Source organism: Ruditapes philippinarum, unplaced genomic scaffold (assembly GCF_026571515.1).
Source record: "Ruditapes philippinarum isolate M1 unplaced genomic scaffold, ASM2657151v2 ctg22_1_1_1_1, whole genome shotgun sequence".
In the NCBI taxonomy this organism is placed as follows: Eukaryota; Metazoa; Mollusca; class Bivalvia; order Venerida; family Veneridae; genus Ruditapes; species Ruditapes philippinarum.
Genome location: NW_026859666.1, coordinates 165,583 through 189,945, shown reverse-complemented (window position 1 = coordinate 189,945; position 24,363 = coordinate 165,583). Strand labels below are relative to the sequence as shown.

At 31.5% G+C, this 24,363-nt stretch overlaps 1 protein-coding gene across 3 annotated transcripts; it reads left to right on the top strand.

Moving 5' to 3' along the window:
• The first annotated feature begins 107 nt into the window (after positions 1–107).
• On the top strand, positions 108–23,955 carry LOC132757426 (AP-1 complex-associated regulatory protein-like). Of its 3 annotated transcripts, XM_060748705.1 has the most exons (9): positions 108–253; positions 2,889–2,940; positions 3,390–3,410; positions 3,942–3,967; positions 7,381–7,477; positions 11,880–12,043; positions 13,334–13,416; positions 16,607–16,711; positions 17,109–23,955. In XM_060748705.1, the coding sequence occupies exons 1-9, from the start codon at positions 210–212 to the stop codon at positions 17,312–17,314; spliced, it is 798 nt and encodes a 265-aa protein (XP_060604688.1). In that variant the 5' UTR covers positions 108–209; the 3' UTR covers positions 17,315–23,955. The 3 variants fall into 3 exon arrangements, with proteins under 3 accessions (XP_060604688.1, XP_060604689.1, XP_060604690.1); XM_060748706.1 differs by lacking the exon at positions 3,390–3,410; XM_060748707.1 differs by lacking the exons at positions 3,390–3,410; positions 3,942–3,967; positions 7,381–7,477.
• Positions 23,956–24,363: the final 408 nt, after the last annotated feature.

Below are 24,363 nucleotides of genomic sequence, written 5' to 3'. Positions count from 1 at the left end.
GTGTATCTATTTCATCATTAAAAGCAACCATAGCTGAGTAACCACGCACAGATACGCTAATCATAGGTCACGAATATTTTTAGTAGTATACAACCTAAAAAGGGGTGGTAACTCACATCCGGTGTAAATATGAGGAAGTGTCATCTGCTCACCTGATAAAAAATATTTTGTTTTGTTTTGTAATAAATGTACAATGACAGCCATTGATTATGGGAAATTGTTTACGAAAATGTTTTGGGAAGTTCGACGGAAGGTCTGTTTATGTGAAGAATTTTTACTTTCCTGTGAGCATGTAACTAATTCAAGCACTTTTGACAAAGAACTTCACAAAACTATAAATTATCAGTGTTTATCTATCTTCTTTATCGTTTTTGGTTCTTATTAGATTATTTTATAGTAATTCATTTCTATCTCGCTAAAATGAAATACTGTTCTGTGTTTTTAGTAATAAATGAGTAGGTTAGAAGTTTGAGTTAATTGATCAATTTTAACTCTGATGCTCATTCATTAGATTATTAAGTTAATTGGCATTCATGGATCCTTTTATATAAAATGTAGATCTCTCACAGAGAGTCGGGGGGGGGCAGACTTTGGTTCCTCCTTGCTCAGCCTTTTTGATTCTCAGTAATTTTTTAATATTTTTGAATGCATGTATCGTCAGGTCATGTGTTTTGACGCTCATCTATTTTGACGCCATTTTTGTTTTGACCTAAGAATTGGTGAAAACGACCTCGTATGACGTCATAATTTGCTGACTGCACTGCAACCATGTATTTATAACGTATAACTAAAACATTTGGAAAGACAGAGACATTTCACTAAAAATACTTCACCTTTATCAAATTTACTGTATTTTTTCATCTTTTTACTAATGCAAAATCAATCAATGTTTATGCAAGCCTTAATTTTGCAAATACAGCCTTTGAAAAATCTTCACCTGCCTTTTTCTGTTTCTGTCCTCCATTTTAAAATGTCTAATGAGGTCATGTGACCAAAACTTTGCAAAGTGCCCTTTATATTCACTGTTGCAAAATGTGTACAGCTTATATTTTTTTGAAAACGTAAATTGATTTTTAATTGATACCGAGTAAAATTCATAATGGGTTGATTATTGTATATAAAGTTTAAAAAAGAAAGAAAAAAAATCATTTCTTAAATCAACATATACATATCTTTACAACACCTTTCATTTTAGATATATTTTTCAGCTCTGTAAGCCAAAAACAGATGCTATTCATCAAGATTATTGGTAAATACATTCAAGCTTAAAGAGACAGGTGCACCTTTTAAGACGACTGCCAGGGTGTATGGCATTCCCAAATAATGGACAGTTTTATATGAAATAAAATATAATTTTAAGTTTCCACAATGTTGTTACATTAAATGTTAGCTCTTTTAAAAACTTCTTTTGCTGTACATATTGCATTACAGTGAAATATCCTTTAAAAATAACCATCCAATGAAAAGGCGTCATTTTATATGACTGTAAACCACAATGGATGCCTCCAGGGTCAGTTACTTTAATACAAAACTTCAGTGATTTTGAACTTTTTGCAAACATAAAAAAGGTTTGCAGTGATAAACATATGCCATAGTAACTTTATATTGTATTTTATTTAATGATCAAATTAAATATAAAAAAATGCACTAGTTAAACAGCTTAAGGGCGTCAAAACTAATGACTCTAGGATATGTGGGACATCTGTCTCAGTCTTGAACTTTGTTGGATACAATTACCATTGAATAAAAAAACGCCATTAACCATCTAGAGTCAATAAAGAAAAGATTACAGACTGAAAAAAAACACTTGTCATCGTTATCTTTAAAGTCAATAATAAAATTTTAATTTACTCTTACTGTGTTATGGTGATATTTCAGTGTCAATCAAAAGAATATTAAATTATCGTTGAGATGAAAATAGAGCAATGTTTATGATACCATAATTAACATATTATTGATACTGAAATTAGAACTTGCATCTTGACCATGCAATAATTATAAGAGTTCCTGGCAATCTACAGTGTGTTTATCAAGCCGGACACAAACAGTATACAGCATATGTCTCATGGCTCAGAAAATGAAACAATGGCACAAGCATAAAGCAAGGAACCTTTCTCGTATTGGACAGACAAGAATGTGTTTCAGTGTCCAAAATCTTTCCTTTATTGAGACTTGATGCTAACCAAGATTTTTTGCTTGTCTTTGAATGGTAACAAATTTCATGATTAAGATGATTGCTCTTTCTGTTTAAAAATGGTAAAAGTTTTTTTTATTGACAGTTGACAGGAATGAATCAAGCCGGCTGGGTCTGACCCTCAAGTGTCTGTGATATCTCTTGCAAGTTAATTTCAAAAGATATTACAAAATCCCATGAAATTTTCATTGAGTTATTTTTGGTCAAACTAAAAGATGGAAATAAATATTTAACGTGTATAACACCTTTGTTTTGTTTGTCTTTGACAATAATAACAGAAAAAACATACATTTTGTTTGTATCAACAGGTAGCCATGTATGAATTGTTGCATTAAGAGCCACTAGGCAGCTTAAACAGTATCAAAATAAGAGTGAAATAAGAAGTTATGATACTGATATGATACTCAATATCATATTTGGTCCAACAGCCTCTTGAACAAACTTGATACTGTTCTAAGCTGTGTAGTTTTAGCATAACATTATTTAAATCCATGAATTCACCATGGGCACAACCAAAATCAAAGCAGTCTTTTATTTTCATTACAAATTCAGCTGTGTATATGTCAAAAGTTTTGAAATTTAGATGAGTTTCTATCATGTTTTTACTTCAAATTTTAATCAGTTATATTAATTAAGGAAGTTAAACAGCTGTTCATGATTATAAAGAAAGTAATCAATGAAGTCATTATTACAGGAGGAAGTTGATACAGACAAGGTACTCAGTGGAAAAGGAGACATCAATAGAGGTAATGACATTGTCCTTTTTTCTTAATAACTGAGCTTTATTAGCCAGCTGAAATATGAGAATTTCTTGACTTTATGTCATCTTTGAATTCTTCTGAGATTCTGTTGGATTTGATGGGATAACAAAATGAAAATATGCCAAATAATATGCCAGATAGTTGGCACTTGCAAACAATTTTCATTTTTTTGTAATGAAAGAAATTCTCAAATTTCAAACAAACCACCAGAAACCATCATCACTGAAAACTTTCCCAAATAGTAGCTTAAATCCCAGATAATCATGAACTGTCACAATTATATATGTGTTAAATCCAAAATTGCTGTTGTGAAAAACATATTTTTTATTTATTACCAGTAGCTACAGAAAAGAATAATTCCAATTTTAAATATTTATTTTCCGATAAACCCATATACTATCTTACCAATGCACATCTTTATCTTATTTTTACAGTTTGCAAATTTAATGGATGAGGTATGTATAGCAACTATGGTGATTTTCTTTTTATTTGAAAAAAAAAATCCCACAAAAAACATTAAAATAACACTGAAAATATCCACATAAATCACATGACTGTTGTAATTTAAGCTTTAGCAATTTACAGATCATTTAATTCTCAGGCATTTACAATGTTGCATAGCAATGCCATTTAAGACAATGTGTGATACTTTAGAGTAGAACAGCTAAATATATAGGAAGAATTTACCTTTTGAAATCACAAAATTTATTTTCATTGATTTAGGGGAATATAGTAAGTCATATTATGCTTGTGGCCTACCTGTGTATTCTAAAGAGGGCATCTTAAAATTCTCTTTCAGAATTTCAGTGTTTCAATGTTGACATGCAACAAATGTGTTATTTTCAATGTCTAACTTGGTTATTTATGCATTTACATGTATACAGTGTATGTTTTCTAGTTTTAATAGTATAAAGTTTTAGTTCTGTGTTGATTAATGAAGATGTTTTGGGGTTTTTATGTTGACACTGTATATTTGGACATTACAGGAAGAGGTCCAAAATGAAATGAGCAAGTAAGTAATTGTATTGTTCACATCTTTATATTGTGGTCATTTATTAATAATAATAATGTTATGTATTTATAAGTTATATCAATGGTTATTCAGTTGTCTTTAGTATTCGTCATTTGACTCATTTCAAATTACTGTGACTTATGAATAAATGTCAAATTACTGTGACTTATGAATAAATGTCAAATTACTGTGACTTATGAATAAATGTCAAATTACTGTGACTTATGAATTAATGTCAAATTACTGTGACTTATGAATAAATGTCAAATTACTGTGACTTATGAATAAATGTCAAATTACTGTGACTTATGCATAAATGTCAAATTACTGTGACTTATGCATAAATGTCAAATTACTGTGACTTATGCATAAATGTCAAATTACTGTGACTTATGAATAAATGTCAAATTACTGTGACTTATGCATAAATGTCAAATTACTGTTACTTATGAATAAATGTCAAATTACTGTGACTTATGAATAAATGTCAAATTACTGTTACTTATGAATAAATGTTAATCAGCCTATTATAAAAACTGTAGGTATATCTTATAATCTAAGATCACCTGTTACTGTATCACTTTCATATACATAAAAATGCATTGAAAATATTTGTAAAGATTATGTTAAAATGGATTAATGTCCAGGATAAACTCTGGTTGCTCTGAACTCCAAAGACTTCTTAATATTAATGTACACGTTTCTGTGTGTAGTGGGTAGATCTCTATAAGAAATGTTAGTGAAAAAAAAGTAGTATGTATTTTGTAAATAGATTTTTTTTGCTAGAACTAAGGCTAGTGCATTCATTGTACTTAATAAAAAAACTTCTATATGTAGTTCACACTTTATTATTTTAAATAATGTGTGATGCTAACATATTACTTACTACAAAATAGGAAACCCTTAGTTTATAAATACCGTATATTTTAATTTTTGTATCTAGATATTCTTTGCTCTGTTTTGCTTTTTTTGAGAGTTTCCACTCTTATTTATAAATTTTATGTCCTTAAAAGTAGGTAATTTTCTTCTGTACAATGTTTGACTTACCGTAATCTATTGATGTTTAAAAGATTGAATTATTGCATTCCTGGCAACCCAGTACCCGTTTGGAACTTCAAAGGCTAAATGGACCTTTCACTGTTTCTACATACTATAAACTGGTATTCTATATGTGTCTTTATGTCTCGTTACTACCCGGCAGTCTGTTGTGAAGGCTTCTGCATTATTTGATTTTATGTTTCAGCCTATTAGCATGGCACTATGGTCTGAAACCTATTACCATCTTACTTGTACATTTTGTATTTTAAATTTTAAATTAAAAAGTTCATAATTGTTAATGGTAATTGAAACAAATCAGATTGTGCACTTCATGAAGATATTTTACCCCCGCTCCAAGGTAAAAACAAACTTTTACCCTGATAGCTTCATGGTACACTACTGTTCTGTTCACAATAGAGCAATCAACTTATCAATATATTTACTAAGTTGTAACTTTGTTTGTACTCTGGGATTAGACAGAAAAAATCTGCAGTTGCTGTGATTAGATATCCTAACATTGATATTGTTATCCGTTATATAGCAGATAAATGTATCATTTTAAGTTTTGTTTATTTGAATTCTGATATGGACGATTCAATACATTAAAGAATAATACATTAATTGGAGCATTGATTTATTTGAAAACTGAATTAATTAGTGTCTACTTTGATATTTAGCTTGACTGTTAAATGTTTCTTTATTTGAAACCTGAATCGTATTATTATCGACAAAATTGTGTATCAATTATTTAAAAGTTAATTGAATATTCCGTTTTGCACAATCTGATTTGAAACCCCAGTATAGCATGAACATGTTGCAACAAAGTTTTCACGACACCCATACTCCTGAAAATGTTAAGTGATTTTCCATAGAGAATGTCATGATTATTTTATTGAACTTCTTGTTGAAGTGCTTGTGTGGTAACTTCATATGGCCAGATGTGGCTGAGTCACTTTAAGCTTGTTGCTGATAAGTTACAGGCATATTTTAAGTATGCATTCATCAAGTTGTTCAGCTTTCATTTGCACTTAGTCCATGCCGTAAAAAAATAAAACAAAAACCTAACCACTGATCCACCTAAAAGTTGTCGTCCATTATCAGTTATATGGGGATCAAGATAAAAAATTAAAGTTTAATCAGTCAAACAGTATAGAGCTTTGTCAGACTGCATGGATGTGCCCACTGATCTGGCTCTTTACTGGTGCCAAATGCTAATTAATTTCATGAAATGGTTAAATATTTTTTACTTCATAAATGTGATTATAGCTTTGCTTTTTTTACTGAAATCATGTTCCATTAAATGTCTTGGAAAAATGTGTCCACTTCTTCAAAAAGTTATTTATAGTAATTTTGAAAATGTCTGCTCCTTATGCTTTAACCTTTTCCCTTATATAAGCGTGTTTCGATGGCTTTTTGCCCCCCCCCCCCTTTTTGAGGCCTCAAACAGTGAAAAAATGCCCTATTTAGGCCCCAAACACTGTTTTTCGTTTGAGAAATGTTGTTAAAAAAAGTGACCACTTTTTCGGCGCCGTCCCCCATCCAAATATTACATCAGGGGGTTGCCAGAAGGGGGATGTGCCAAGAAAATTTTGGACATGTGACAGGCTAAAAATGGCCTCAGGTCGATCTTAGGGTAACTAGTAACCGACGCTGAAAAGCCTTTTACTCTATCTCAATTCATTGAGAAGTTGCAGCACTTTGAAATCAGTTTTGATGGAAAAAAACAATGCAAAATAGTGATTTTTGGCAATTTTGAGATGTCCCCCCGTTGCCATGGTAACAGGAAATTTACCATTGAGCATGCTGTTACAGAGGCTATGGTGTAGTCAACATTTGTGCCAAGTTTCATTAGTATTGAAGCATTTTTCATAGTTTCATAGCAGTTTGAACTTGTTACAGGAGGCTTTTCAATGAAAATGGCCATTTTTCGTAATATGCTCATGGGGTGAAAGGTTAAGCAAGAAAATGACTACTGTTTATGTTATTATATATTGTTTTGTTGTGAACATTTTGAGATGTAGTTTTGAGATGTAGACTTGTAGCATGTATTGATGTATTTTTTGTTCAGTTTTATTTAGTGAAACTAGTTTTATCCTGTCGGAAAAGATATAGATCAATTTTCCAGTATACATACTAAAGTTTTGTCATTGCCATTTGGTTGTTATAAGGCATATCTTTTCAACTTTGACTTATGAATAGAATTACTTATTGAGAATTCTTAATTTGAAATTTCTTAACAGGGGCATAAGAAATAAAACAAAACAAAAACACAAAAATCATATTAATGTAAATACTGCTTATCAAAAGACAGACTTGAACAAAACTAGTTTTTCAGTGTTTTGAGTATGTGTTTTGATTATTTTCTGTGTTATTAGATTAGTAACGGAGCGAGAAAAGCAGCTTTTATCCACCAAACGTTACAATACACTATTCAGTGAGCAACAACTACGAGATGCTGAAATTGATAGAAAGGTAATTAATGCACAACTATGCCTTCTAAGCCTTTTTTTATTGATATTGCCATTTTTGTGTCGCCTCTACGGAGTAGTGGCGACATATAGGGATCACTTCTCCGTCGTCTGTCTGTCCGTCTGTCTGTCTGTCCGTCTGTCTGTCTGTCTGTCCGTCCGTCACAAAACTTGTCCGGACAACTGCTCATAAACTACTGGTGCAATTTCATCCAAACTTTACAGGAATGATCAGTACCAAGTCTAGTTGTGCATATTGTCAGCATTTTCCGGTTCAATGATTTTTGTCAGAGTTATGGCCCTTTAATAATTTTTAATTTTAAAGTTTGTCCGGACTACTTCTCTTATACCACTAATGCAATTTCAATGAAACTTTACAGGATTTGAGGCGACACATGTGATTACTGATCGCTCTTGTTTCTAGTTTTGATTTGTTTTTCATAAAATTAGCAGGTGTTTTTTTATGCTCCCCGAAAAATTTCGGGGGAGCATATAGTCGGCGCCTTGTCCGTCTGTCCGTCTGTCCGTCCGTCCGTTGTCTTGTTAGGAGCATAACTTGAAAACCCTTGGAGATAATTTGTTGAAACTTCATACATTGGTAGAGGGCATCGAGGGGGAGTGCAGTGTCAAAGAACCATAACTCTATTTTGCCCGGTTTTTGAATTATCTCCCCTTATAGAAAAATCTTGTCCGGGGCATAACTCTAAAACTATAAGAGATATCAACATGAAACTTTGTAGGTGAATAGATCTCAATGGGTAGATGTGCAGTGCATAAGAACAATAACTCTTTTCATCCTAATTTTGGAGTTATTGCCCTTTGTTAATTTTAATACTTTGAACTTTGTCCGGAACATAACTTGAAAACCCTTGGAGATAATTTGTTGAAACTTCATACAGTGGTAGAGGGCATCAAGGGGGAGTGCAGTGTCAAAGAACCATAACTCTATTTTGCCTGGTTTTTGAATTATCTCCCCTTATAGAAAAATCTTGTCAGGGGCATAACTCTAAAACTATAAGAGATATCAACATGAAACATTGTAGGTAGATAGATCTCATTGAGTAGAGGTGCAGTGCAAAAGAACCATAACTCTGTTAAGCCTTATTTTTGAATAATCTCCCCTTTTAGAAAAATCTTATCCAGGACATAGCTGTAAAACTATAAGAGATATCAACATGAAACTTTGTAGGTAGATAAATCTTAATGGGTAGATGTGCAGTGCACAAGAATCATAACTCTACCTTGCCTAATTCTGGAGTTATTGCCCTTTGTTTATTTTTACTTTTTGAATTGTCCAGGACATAACTCGGAAATTATAAGAGATATCATCAAGAAACTTTGTAGGTTGATAGATCACATTGATTAGAAGTGCAGTGCAAAGAACTGTAACTCTGCCTTGCCTAATTTTAGAATTATTGCACTTTGAACTTTTTCCACGGACATAACTCTGAAACTACAAGAGGTGTACTTTCCTGTGTCCAAAACCTATTCGGGGAGCATCACCCGGCTCAAACCGGGCTCTTGTTTTATAATACTTCAAGGTCTTTAAAGAATCAGTCAATGCTATACTGCACTTATTTGTGCTAATATTAAGGATAATATGCTGGTAAACTCCTGTGGAAAACGTTAGTTTAAACTCATGTGTAAAACATTAGTTTTAGAACCTTTAGATTTTATTACAATCATTACATATTAATAATATGTTTTAGTTTAGGTTATACAAATTTATTTTAGTTAGATTGTGTTGGAACTTTTAAGCTTATTAATATATTGAGACACTCTTGAATTCGTTCCTGGAATCAGCCAGTACTAAGGAATGAGTGTAAAGATTCTTGCTCACAGAAACAATGGCTTGCCTTTAATGGGGTTTGAACCCACTTGGCAAGCAATCAGCAAATAACTAATTTAATTTGTTAACCACTCTGCCACCAGTGATAATTACATTTAGGTAGTGGAAACCATTAAAATTATATTTTGGTCATTTGTATCTGGCTCATCACTCAAACCCTAATGTCCTGGCAAGAAATGAATTAAGTGCTCTTAATAGTTTCTCTTAATAGTTTAACCCTAAGCAATACTAATAAGATAGATTCAATTACCAATAATGCTTACACGTACATCTTATTCCATTTTGATACAAGACTAATATTTATTAAACGATCTAAATGTATATTTTGGACTACCTTTTAATTAAGCTATGAAGATAACCTAATAAGGAATAGTCACATTAATTAATTTGCCTAATTTGAAGTATTAATTAACAAAAATGATCTTCAAAAGTAACTTTTTTCTATCTTCTAGAGAGATACACTTTTCTAGAGAATGTTATGCCATTAATTCACTACTGGACGTTATTATCTCCTGTTGAAAATTAAAGTAAATCTTGTCATTTTTCTGATATCCAACATTATTGTTCTTAACATGCAAATCTTTAAATGAAGCTAATTTAAAGGAAATTTTCTAAGAAAATTCAGAAATCACGCTGTCATGTGACACTGTTTAATTAATTTCTCTGAATGACATTCCTTCCTCCCCCCACCCAACCGCTATAACATTAGTTTACATATACACATAGCTCTTATTCTGCTTTCTGTTTTGCTATATACATGTATATACATGTACATTTGTAAAAATCTATATATTCTTTGTATCCCAGATATTTATAGAAAATCATTGAAAAATGATCGCAAAATGTCATAAGAACTTTTGCTACATGTACACATGCTTTATTGTTTATTAATTTTTATCACAAGACTTTGCAATCATTAAACTTAAGAGGTTTTTGCTTTACATGTACATTGTATATATGTTTCCTGCATCATTTATTGAGAATTATTGTTACACAGATATTGCTGAATTTGATAAAGCTTATGAACATTTAAAAAAAAGAAGATACACTTTTGCATGATAATTATTGGTGATAATTTATGTGATAATATTTTTCAAATGACTGATAATCATGTTGTACATTGTTTATTATTTTGACAAGTTAAAATGTAAATCAGTGTTGAGTGATACATAATCATTGACTTTGACCCCATTCTTTATTATTTATATACTAACATTGATATAATTCTTTCAACTTTTACAAGTAGTTAAATTTGGATATATTGTCACCTTAGTGCAGTAAAGGATTAACTCCTATTAGATTATAGAAGGACTTATTCCATTACTGCATAAAAGGGAAAAATTATGCAGAGCTAAAAATAATTTGAACAAGGTATAATTTTACTGCATATAATTATTGGCTATCGTAAGTGTAAAGTTATATATACATTTACATTAATATTACCTCTACCATTGTATTTTGGTAAAAATGTGTTAATCTTTTTCTAAATATCAACATAACCTTGTTATTTTATAATACAGTGTAAAGATCAGAGATTAATTTGATTTAGGCTGAAGTATGCATGTTTTAAAAGTTTGTTTTTTTGTAGAATCTCTATGTATGTATATCCCTAAGAAATTTTGTTAAATCTTTAAATGAATTTATTTTTCAAACATTTTAACTTATTTAATAATAGAGGCAATATTTAATGTTTCTATGTCACCAATACAGAGCTGTTAATATGTTACCAGTTGAGAAATCAAGCAATTGGTAAAAGATTAAAAAAAAATGGTCCATATAGATCATTTACTGTGGTGTGCCCCTAGAAAACTGTTGTGATAAATTGGATATTTGCCTTCAGTTTCGTATGCAAATGTGCAATTATCTAACTTAACCTTAGTTGTTGTGTTGATAATAGAGTTCTAAGTCTCCAGTAAAGAATGGCCAGCAAACCAATTTGTACAGTCTGAGTAGACTCAAGACTACTTTTCAATTTGCATAATCTTCCTTTAAAATCTGTGAAGAATATTATCAGACAGCTGTAAATATTACGCACAACAATTTTGTTTTATTTCTGGTACTTAATTGGTAATGAGTTTTAAGTTTGTTTTGTTGGATTTTTAATCACACCAACAGTGTAAAGGTCATATGGTGACCTTCGAGCATTATTTCAGGCACAAGTGGGTATCTCAGTAGAACCTGATGAGAAACCATAAGCTTGCTGAATAGGATCCTTTCCCTGATGGGATTTGAACCCACAGAAGTGAGGAACAAGAGTTTTCAAATCAGAGACCTTTACCACTTGGCCACAGAGGCCATGTATTGGTTAATTTATAAGTGTACAGATTTAAGTGGGGCGGACACAATTTTGCAGTCATTTATGCTAAGAATTGTAAAACAGATCACTGATTAATAAAGATCCATTAAGTATTCATAAATTTAAAATGCTGGTCAATGGTTAAATAGTCTATATCATTTTTGTAATAATCTAAAAACATTTAGTTGAAAACCGAATTGTTAACACATCAAGAGTTAACAGTACTTGACATATTTGATATATATTATGTTATTGTTTTAGCTTCAGGATGACGAGGAAGAGTTACGACGCGAGGAGGAGGCTTATATCGAGGCAAAGAGGGAGGCAGCTCATATAGCTAAACTACAGAAACAGAAAGAAGAGGCAGCTAAACAAACTAATGGTCCGAAATCCTGGAAGGCCGGTGAAGATGGGGAATGGGAAGTGTAAGATTGTTTTCACGTATTGCAAAATTTGCCTGGGCAGAAATCAGTTGTTGTTGTCATCAAATAATTGAGCTGTACTTCAAAAAGTTTATATAGGAAACATTAGGATAACTTTTAGTTTTCAAGAGTATGGTAATAGTGTCAAGTTATTTGTCTCATACCATGATTCAGAAATTATTTGGGATTAGAAGTCAATCACTTGTGGCAAAATATGTAATTTCTGGTTAGTTATTCAGGAAAGCAAGTTAATTTTTACCCACCCCTGTGATATGACCAAAATGTCTTGAAATAGGGGTGAAAACCAGATGAGTAAATAAAAAAACAACAAAAATGCCCCAGAAAAACAGGCATTTTATTTTACTCACCCTGGTGACAGTATTGGTTCTAGGTTAATTTTGCATGCAAGTACTTCAAGTGCCCTTGTCTTAAATAACCAATGTATTGTTTGGATCTAAACTTCACACCAGCATTTCAAATGATCGAACCAACTGATAGAAAAAGGTTTCATTATTTTAGCCTGCATATAGCTAGAATTATAGCTCTTGAATAAATAGATTACAGTTTTACATCTTAAGTCATTCTCAACAAGCTTATACAGTATTTGCTTGAATTTTCATATGCATGTCTTTAGGTTCTTAAAGGCATTTGCTAGGGTTACATATAGCAGAATGAAAGCTGTATAATAGAATTTATTTAAACCTTGCATGAAGCAGCATGATCCTAGAATATGATAACGGAAACATTTTAAACGAAAAACAATTTTATTGTACAGGTTTTCATTCTGCTATATGTAGCCCTAGCATATACCTTTAACAATAGGTCACCGACCAAAACCAACAGCTGTAGCATGGAATTTTTACTTTTGTTAATAGAAATTTCCTGTTGAAGCAATATAAAAGTGGAACAAACAGTCCTTTTACAGCTATTGCTATGTTGTAGCATTTTGGTTTTAGGAAGCAATGTATTTTACATTATCCTCAAAATATAGTATAGATATTGATTGATCAGTTTTCCTGTTTCTGAAGTTATTTTGAAAGAATTTGAAAATAGATGAGTCTGGCTTAAATTTATCATTTGACATGGGTACAATTACTGCAATGAGAAGTCTTTAGTCTGTTTTATAGGTATCATAAGTAATTTTAGTTAATTTTGTAGATTTCGATTCAGGCTATCCAAACCGTCACTGAGTCAGAAAATTTGAATAACAAAAAACAGATATAGGATTAGACCATGGTCATTTACGTTATGGGAAAATGAAGATGATGCTTAAAATAGATATCAATTTTTCAGTGCCGGAGGTGAGGACGATTTTGAGATGTTCTTGGAGAGTGTTAGAGAACGTTCCCTCAAGGCAACTGCTCATCTTAGAAAAGGTTAACTATAATAAAACCTTAATTCATATTGTCTGCAATAGTTCATTGTATTTTGTGATGGTTTAAACAAATTGCAAGTATATTTGTAGATCAGTCATGGAAAGTGGGCATTATATTTACAAATGTATTTGAACTCTAAAGTGATTTTCATGATTGTTGGACCAACTTTAAATATTTCTAAAGCAGTTATTAATAATTTATTTCATTTTAACAACTTTTATCATACATAATAATGTAAAATGATAACTCTTGTATATCAATTAGATAAATTGAATATGGAATTGTGTCCCTTAGATTACAAAAATAAGCACTGTAGAAACGCAGACATTACTTAATTGAACTAGAATAGATAAAAAATGCTGTATGTTACTTTGTTTCCGTGATAAATTTATGTTCACTTTTATGTTTTAACATTGATAATTTGATTAATAAGACAAGCTTTAAATATGTGACAATATTCTTTTCTCTCATATTTACCTGATAAATGAATTGATTAGAGTATGTAGCATCATGATGAGATAGAGTTTATATCTAAGATATTCAAATATTTGTATAATTACTATAAAGTTGTAGTGTGAGATATTTTAGACAATTAGATAATAGTAATTGGTTTGAATCTACAGGGATTGCCCCGATTCCTTTTGAACTTTTCTTGTGATGCATGTAATAATTAGTTTAAACATATTTGTTCCAAGTGTTCATATATATGAGTATACAAGCATTCAACAAACATAATTTTACATAATGAAAAAATATGAGAATGAAAGATGAGTCTTACAGAATTCCCTCAGAGATGTTACATATACAGCAGGGAGTTTCTTGAAAAGTATTTAAACTTCAAGCTTTTGTACCAACATCAATCCGGAAAAAAATCTGGCATGGAAGTGGTAAATTTCTTGACCAGAATGTGTGTGTTTAAAAATCATTCAAGTTTTTATCATTGATTTTTTTTAAGCATCTGTTTAATAGTGAACAGTATAGGGCCAGGACAGCATTGCTTGAACTTAAGAGTTTTATTTTACATAGCTGCTGTAATAACAAATCTTTTCCACACGTATAAACCCAGGCCATCCTGTACATATGTGCAGTTTGCCCAGACACTAGATTGTTGACTACTTAAAAGGACTCCACTGAGGTTTTGTGACTTGACGGGACTGGACATAATTTTTGTGTCGCCTTGAAAAGGTGACATATAGGGGTTACTTTTGTCGGCGGCGTCGGCGGCGGTGTCTGTGTCGGCGGCAGCGTCGTTGTCGGCGTCCCCTAAAGCTTGTCCGGAGCATAACTCAGTCACTATAAGTCTGATTGACTTCAAACTTGGTATGCATGCTTCTTTCAATAACCCGAAGTGAAGTGCACAATGACCAGTACTCTGCAGTTCTTATTTTTTGAGTTATTGCCCTTTGTTAATTTTCATACTTTAATTTTGTCCGGGCCATTTCTCTTCAACTAAAAAAGCTATGGACTTGAAACTTCATAGGATGATAGATCTCATTAAGAAGAAGTGCAGTGCACAAGAACCGGTACTCTGCACTTCCTAATTTTTTAATTATTGCCCTTTGTTAATTTTCATACGTTATTTTTGTCCGGGCCATTTCTCCTAATGTATAAAAGCCATGGACTTGAAACTTCATAGGATGATAGGTTTTATTTAGAAGAAGTGCAGTGCACAAGAACAGGTACTCTGCATTTCTTAATTTTTGAGTTATTGCCCTTTGTTCATTTTCATACTTTAATTTTGTCCGGGCCATTTCTCCTTAAGTATAAAAGCTATGGACTTGAAACTTCATAGGATGATAGATCTCCTTAAGAAGAAGTGCAGTGCACAAGAATCGGTACTCTACATTTCTTAATTTTTGAGTTATGGCCCTTTGTTAATTTTCATACTTAATTTTTGTCCAGGCCATTTCTCGGAAAGTATAAAAGATATGGACTTGAAACTTCATAGGATGATAGATCTCATTAAGAAAAAGTGCAGTGCATAAGAACTGATACTCTGCATTTCTTTTTTTTTGAGTTATTGCCCTTTGTTGATTTTCTTACTTTATTTTTGTCCTGGTCATTTCTCCTCAAGTATGAAAGCTATGGACTTGAAACATCATAGAATGATAGATCTTATTGATAAGAAGTGCAGTGCACGGAAACTGCTGCTCTGCCCTTATTAATTTTTTAGTTTTTGCCCTTTGTTATTTTTCATATTTCATTTTTGTCCTGGCCATTTCTCCCAAACTACATTGTTCACAAGGCGATACATCCGACTCGCAAAGTTCTAGTTTGAGATTATTACTCCATTTGATGTAGATCTGTACTAATAACTTATGTGCAAAATATCAGATCATTAGCTTGCTCCGTTTTTCCAGAATAATTGTTATAATAGTGAAAAATTGAAAAGCGTTTAAACGCTTTTCACTCAAATTGAACTGAGCATAGCACAAACATATGCTTTTTAATATATCCCTTGTATATTTCTTGGTTATATTTTCATTGTTATTCTGTTTTAAGTGCTTATGTTGATCTATGTGAGAAATTAAAATTTTATGTTTTTACGCTTATAAACCTCAGTGGAGTTCCTTTAATGTTTGTAATTTGATATTGAAATATGAAAAACAAGATCATCAAGGAAGTTCAATGACTATAAACTGTTTCAATATCAAAGAAGGGCACATCCATTACATAAATTTAGCATCGGCAATTCAATTTTTTGTCTGTGAAAAGAGTTGCTAGGTGTTTTGGTTTATATGATTATTGATTATGCAGATTATGTATATTACTGTGGATATAATCATGGATAATGTATATAATCGTGGAGAAAAGAAATATCAAAAAGGTCACGGATGAGTATTTAATTGTATTAAGTGCATTATTCTACACATCATTGTTTACTAAATATACTCCTAATGTTTACAAAACATTGATGACTGACTTTATAAAAGCTACTGATTTGCTTTGAAGAGACTTTTGAAACTCATTTATGGAATATGTAAACACAACTGATATTTTGACAACTATCTGAAATACTAATTTGTATTTTTCAGATAATAATTTTCAAAAAAACAACTAACAAGAAACAAGAACTATGTCTATTCTGTATCCCTATCATTTTAGGCCTGAAACAATGTTACTTTTTTGCAATAAAAATAAATATGCTGTTTTTTTGGGAAAATAACTAAGACTTTAATGAATTTTACAGATGGTGATGGCCAGAGTTCTAACAGTTCTCCGACACCTGTAACACGAGAGAGGTCTCATACTGATGGCTCAAATTCTGTAGAACTGGAATGGGATCATGATGAAGGTACATCCTATTTGTAAATAATTATGTATATGTTTAAAAATTGAGGTTGACTTGAATCTGTAGAATAACTATCAAAAATAACTTTTTGGAGTTTTGGATCTTTTTGTCTATCTGGTATCATCAACAAAGGTTGTTGGATATCCTCAGGTGTTGATACGACTAAAGCACTGAATGGAATCAATTTTTTGGCTCAGTGGTCTATAGTGTTATTACTTTGTTTATAAGCTCATTGTGGCTAGTTTTAATCCCAGTCAAGGCAGGACTTTGCCTGATGCATTCCTCTTCTGTTTAAAAGAATGTTTAACTTGAGTTTACTTGATTTGTGCTTAATAAATGTTAAAGTAATGTTTACATGTATAAGTAAAATTGATATAATTTATTCAATATTTGGTGATAGATACTGGCATCATGCCAATAAGAAAAGAGCGGTCCAACACAGAGGAAGATTTGATGCACCTTGCCCAGCAAGAGACTCGTGACAGTCCGGCCAGTCCTGCCTTATCCATGGACCTGGAATGGGACACAGAATTCACAGCCTCAGAAGATAAAGATACTCAAAATCTGCTAAAAGCAGAATACCAAATAGCTCAGGATGCCAGGTGATAATGTGAGACGTTTCTGAGTAGTGAACAAATCCTTATAGACATAAAAACAATGCTGAAATTGACTTGATAGTCCCAGATAGATTTTATTAGGCACCTTTACAAACGAATGTCAATGCATATCAACATTATATTCATAGTTTCTGTAGCTCTAAGTCTTTGCATTTTCTTCTGATTGTTTTGTATGATTAAGCTACAAGCTATTGTGCTTTTAAGATCAATTTGGAAGATAACGTGTTTTATTTTTGTCAGCTATTGTTGCTGAAATTTGTACAATTATTGCCAATTACTGTAGGGAAATGTGTTTTATTTTTGCAAATCAGTTTGCAGTAATTTTTGCCAATCATTTAGGTAAAATCTTAATTCTTGTAAACATTATTGTGAAATAGACATGTAAGATTATGGTTGGCCAATTTGTTACTGCATATAGTTTGAAGATATTATTTACAATCTAATATAAAAAGATACTAGTAGATTTAAACTTATTTTTAATTAAAATTTTTCACAAAGAGAGGTTGAAGAAGGCATAAAATTTATTTTTATTAAACATTCCAGTGAAAACCTACCTTCATATACAACATTCCTTCACACATGCTTTCTGATATGCATTTAAGTCTGTGATATATTAATATATATATAGTAATGTAATGAATGTTTTGTTGAAACATGTTCATTTAAAAGCTTTAACCAGTTCAAGGTCATTCATTCAAAATAATATTTTTTCATTTACCCATTTCACCCCTTCAATGCCATTTCTAATACTGCACATTTTGTTACATGAATTTTCATTGTTCAATTGCTATTTTAGTCAGCATCTATAATTGCAGTTTTTCTTAAGGAAAATATTCATCGGTATGTTTTGCTTTAAAACAAAATTGGCATTATTTATATCAGATGAGTCTATTTGTTAAGCTTTATTTTTATGTCTTTGAATTTTTACTAAGATGAGGCACAGGGTTAAAATTACATTGAATTATTTTGTTTAAATGATAATTTGATATTGTTAATATGGTAAGAGAAGTTAATGTTTTGTTGGTCTTTTTGTATTACTAATTTATTAATGTTCCATCTTAAAGAATAACAAGTGTTTACAGTTAAAGAGCAAAGAAGATACTAAATGATTTTATCAGCAGAGACATATACTTAAAAAATCGGCATATTTTGGTAATTAATTTTGATGATAAATCCAATAATTTAAATTCTCCATATATAAATAATGATTTTAAATATTTGCAAAGTTTAGAGGTAAAACTTTAACTTTACGATTATGAGAAGCATTTATTCACCTTGATAATGAAACATTTGTAATCCCTGTGATATTGAAACCACAAAATTGTTGTAAAAACTTTGTCCTATTGGAGACAATCATATGGTAAAGTCCCTTCCAATGCTTACTGCGATGTGGATAAGGCTACATGCATATCCCAAGCTATTTATAGTGTGAAAATGTAAACAAAATACTGCAATTGCCACAGAAATGGTCCATTTCCTCTGCAGGACGTTACAAATGACTGGTGCTTTATGATACAGTTCCCATTTCCTTGTCATCCAATTTCATTTTCCTGCAAATAATGCTCAATGGCATAGTTGATTTTAAATCATCATTGGTGTTAATCCTTTACAGTTACTTATATCTAAGGTGTCCAACCAGAGATTAAAGACCAGAATGGGAGTGAACTCTCATTGGTCAGTTTAAATGAATGTCTTTGATTGGCCAGATTTAAATCTGTGTATATTTAAAATTACCCAATCAGATGCTTGAGATTGATTTGTAAAAAAAAAAATACTGTCTTGTAAAAAGATGATGTCCTGTCCAAATGATTTATAGCATTGTACCATTTCAAATTGTCATAGTTTCCTTATGAAAAAAATCATTGTATCATTTCAATCATTCATGAACATTGTAATTGTGATAAAACTATAAATTGAATGAGTAGTTTAAGGTGGTATATTAATATATATGTTTGTGGTGTAGGTTATATATTTTGGTCTTGAGGTGGACTTGGTCTTCTTAATTTTGTTGTTTTTCTTCTTTTAAACAAATTCTATTATACATGCACCAGTCATGTAATTTTGTTGTGAAACTATTTAGACCACACTATAGATATCATATAAATACATGTATATATTTATGTTGAAATAACCTTTCTAAAAGTTATATGTAGATGTAATTTTGTAAAATTATGGTCAATTTCTTGTACAGGGGAATCACAATTTTCTGTTGATTTGGATTTGTTAATCATTCTAGATCATACATGTATATGATTTGTGTTGATCATAAATTGATGGTTCGATATGAACTTGACTAATATATTCTATAAGAATCCTAGCTTTAAATGTGTTTCCTTATATTATTTCATATTCTCAAAATGTAGCTTTATCTTTGATTGACCACAAACTTTTTTTAGCTCACCTGTCACAAAGTGACATGGTGAGCTTTTGTGATCGCTTTTCGTCCGGTGTCCGTCCGTCCGTCTGTCATCCGTTGTCTGTCCGTAAACTTTTACTTTAAACGACATCTCTTCATAAACCGCTGAGCCAATTTCATCCAAACTTCACAGGAATGTTCCTTTGGTGATCAACTTTAAAAATTGTTCAAAGAATTTAATTCCAAGCAGAACTCTGGTTGCCATGGCAACCAAAAGAAAAAACTTTAAATCTCTTCTTTTAAAAAACCGTAAGAGCTAGAGCTTAAATATTTAGCATGAAACATCATCTACTCAGTGTCTTCCAAGTTTGTTCAAATAAAAGCCCTTGGGTCAAAATTGGCCCTGCCCCAGGGGGTCATTGTTTTTCCCTTTATGTATATAGTAAAAACTTAAAAAATCTTCTTTTAAAAAACCCAAAGAGCTAGAGCTTAGCTATTAAGCATGAAACATCTTCTAGTGGGTGTTTACGAAGTTTGTTCAAATAAAAGCCCTGGAGTCAAAATTGGCCCTGCCCCAGGGGGTCATTGTTTTTCCTTTTATGTATATAGTAAAAACTTAAAAAATCTTCTTTTAAAAAACCCAAAGAGCTAGAGCTTAGCTATTAAGCATGAAACATCTTCTAGTGGGTGTTTACCAAGTTTATTCAAATAAAAGCCCTGGAGTCAAAATTGGCCCTGCCCCAGGGGGTATTTGTTTTTATGTATATAGTAAAAACTTAAAAAATCTTCTTTTAAAAAACCCAAAGAGCTAGAGCTTAGCTATTAAGCATGAAACATCTTCTAGTGGGTGTTTACGAAGTTTGTTCAAATAAAAGCCCTGGAGTCAAAATTGGCCCTGCCCCAGGGGGTCATTGTTTTTCCTTTTATGTATATAGTAATAACTTAAAAAATCTTCTTTTAAAAAAACCTTTAGTGCTAGAGCTAAGATTCTTAGCATGAAACATCTTCGAATAGGTCTCACCATTTTTGTTCAAATAAGGGCCCTGGGATTAAAATTTACCCCGCCCCGGGATAATTGATTTTCCTTACATGTATATAGTAAAAACTTAAAAAATCTTCTTTTAAAAACCCAAAGAGCTAGAATTAGATATTAACTAAAGCATGAATTATCTTCTAGTGAGTGTCTACCAAGTTTGTTCAAATAAAAGCCCTGGGGACAAAATTGGCCCGCCCAGCGGGGGGAGGGGTCATTGTTTTTCCCTATATGTGTATAGTAAAAACTTAAAAAATCTTCTTAGAGCTAGAATTTAGATATTTATCATAAAACATCTTCAAATGGGTGTCTACCAAGTTTGTTCAAATAAAAGCCCCTGGGTAAAAATTGGTCCTGCTCCAGGGGCCTATATACAGGTGAGCGATTTCAGGGCCATCATGGCCCTCTTGTTTATTTTAATTGTTGTTTCTTTATTTCTGTTTGAAAATTTTATTTGATTGTTGCAGCTTTTATGTTATTGATATTTGATTTCATTGTCATAAATGATTATTTGCCTTTGCTTGCTTTAAATGATTAATGATAAAAAAACATTAATGATTAAGTATTTTACAGTAGATCACTTTAAATTAGCAGACATGTTCATTTTGTTTGAAATTTTTGGTTGCTAATAATTTGAAACATTGAAAACTTAATTTTTGTGACCAAAATGGCATTCAGAGCTGGCCACAATTTATTGTTAAAGATAAAAATTTCAACTATTTTCTGCAACTAATTATTGACTTTGATTAAATTGTTGTATTTTATACAAAGTGTTGTACAAACGTCAGTAACAAAACTCAAGAGGAAAACAATTATATAGTAAGCATTAATCTTTACCTAGCTGGATGGGGCTTACATGGCTGAGTGGTTAAGGTTGTTGACTTGAACCCACTTGCCTCTCACTGCAGTAGTTCGAGCTGCGCAAGCATCTATGATTCTATATGTGAGAAAGCTATCCATCTTGCTTACAGCATGTTGGTGGTTCTACTCAGGTGCCCATTTGTGACTGAAATAATGTACAGAGGAGCACGACACAAGTAACGCTGGAAGTTGGCACATTTACGTTGGAGTGACATAAAACCCAACCAAGAAAAGAACAAAATAGAATTACCATGTGTGCTTAGTTTTGCCACTCAAATATAGCCAGACAAAACCCGCACATTGATTTAGTCCAATATCAGATTTTCAAAATATTTTGATTTACCAGTATATCTTATTTATCAAATAAATAAGTTTAATAAATTTGTACTGCATCTGGTATGTAAATAAAGATATTTATCAAACATAAGTTTGAGTGAGATTTTTTGAAACATACACTTAGACTTAGATATTTAATAACATACATCTGGGATATAAAAACTTAAGGTTTGAATGAGTTGTATATGATAAAAAACAAATCTTGGATGTAAGAAAACAAAGGTTGTTTCAGTAACATTAGTGTTCACATGCTTGTATAATCAAGGTATGTTTGCAGCGGTGCCTTATTAGTACTAAAACCTGTGATTTCACATGCCATCCTATTTATTCAATTTTATTCATTTATTTATTTATTCACCTCTTACACATAAGATCATGTTCCTACAGAGCGATTTGCAAGTCTTTGACACTTACATATCATAGACTGTTAAAGGAATTACACATATGTGTTAATACAAATGTATATTTAGTTTTGTTAAATAAATAAAAACTGACATTAGGCTGCTAAAATGCTTCTTCCTTGACATTAATAAGCAGAGCAATAAACTTCCTGAAGTATTTTAAAAACATCCATGATATAAATATATCAGTATTGTAAGATCTGAATACCTGTTGTAATAAACTATGGTTTGAATCATAAGATACAATATGTATCCAGAACTCGGCAAATGTGGACTTTTTCATTTGATATATGATTCTGGGGTACATACCATAAATTTTGCCTTTTAATTCTACAATATGTTCTACCATTTATCAACATGATGTGTTTTAAATTGATATATTGACCAAGTTGTAATTGTAAAACTTTGATTTTACCCCAGGATTATATGGGATAAGCCAACACTGCAGAGTTCTGGGGTATCTCAATTTGAATATTTCTTTCCCTTTTGGATCACAACAAACACTTTGCTGTTGTTTTTTCTTAGAATTAACCATATTTATCATTTCTAATAATAGAAAATTAAACACTCTATTAATATGCTTACTTTCTATTCCAATAAAGTGATTGTATTTGATTTATATAGTTATATAGCTAAAAACAACTTTTATAGCGGGGAGAATTATTTACGTCTAGACAAGTTACTGTTTATGGTGCTACTATGGCAGACTATATCAGGCTTATTGACATTAATTACTGGAAATACTTTGTTGTCATGCTACTTTTTTAATGCTGTATGAATGTTTATTGCCGTGTATTAAACTAATGCACATGGAAACTAAAAAGTGAAACCTATTCTACAATTTTTATTTGCTGTACCGATTATTTTCAGAGAACTCTTGTTTCAATATTGAAAATGATATTAAGAATGTTTTGTTTTTCATTTTGACAATTTAGATGATTATTTTTGTGTGACATGTGCTCTTTGACATAAATGCCCATCTAAGGATGCTCGGTATTCAATGGTATTCAGTGGGATACTCAGTATTCAGTGGATATTGTCAAGGAAAGGATCGTATTGAATTGAAAGGTTGCACATCAATTTTTTTTCAAATTTTACAAGAATACTTAGGAACAATTTACCATTTCATCTTTTATGAAGTTGTCTACTATTTTTAATTTTTTGTTCTAATTTACCAGCATGTGGTCTTGTGGTGATGACTTTCCCTTTACTTCTAAAAATATGTCCTCATAAAGATCTGTAATAGAGGGTTTTACTAATCATTAATAAATATATCGAGGACTTAATGCGGCACATTTGTAATGCAAATGGCATAAAGGAGTTACAACTGTTTTGTACTAAGACCCCCATATACGTACTGGTTTTATGGACCTTTAAGATTTTTTTTGTAAGAACACATTATTATTATTATTAAGTTATGTTACAGTGGTCCTGTTTTGAGGACTACGTGAAACAAATATTGCTCTCCCTTTGTTAGTCTTTGCTCACAATTTTCATTGCCGACAATACTTTAGTGAAATTGCATAGAATGAAATAAATGAACCTTAGGTATTGTATGCTTGTTAATGATGTGAATGTGTTTTTTCTCTTCTCTGAAATTGATATATTAAGGGAATGATTAAAATAAAAGCTTTAAAAATGTAGCTGTCTTATGTGTTATTATTTTGATTGTATTGGTACTATTTACTTTTTTATACCTGGGAACAGTTTATATTTGTACTTTTGATTTAAAGACTTAACTTTTATATTTCGAGGGCTTAACGCAATAAGGTCATAACAGGTTACTACACTTTTTTTCCAAAAATGGTTTTATATCACTTTTTTAGCTCGCCTGTCACAAAGTGTCTGTGCATGGTGAGCTTTTGTGATTGCTTTTCGTCCGGCCTTAAACTTTAACTTTAAACGACATCTCCTCATAAACCACTAAGCCAATTTCATCCAAACATAACAGGAATGTTCCTTTGGTGGTCAACTTTAAAAATTGTTCAAAGAATTTAATTCCAAACAGAACTCTGGTTGCCATGGCACCATGGCAACCAAAAGAAAAAACT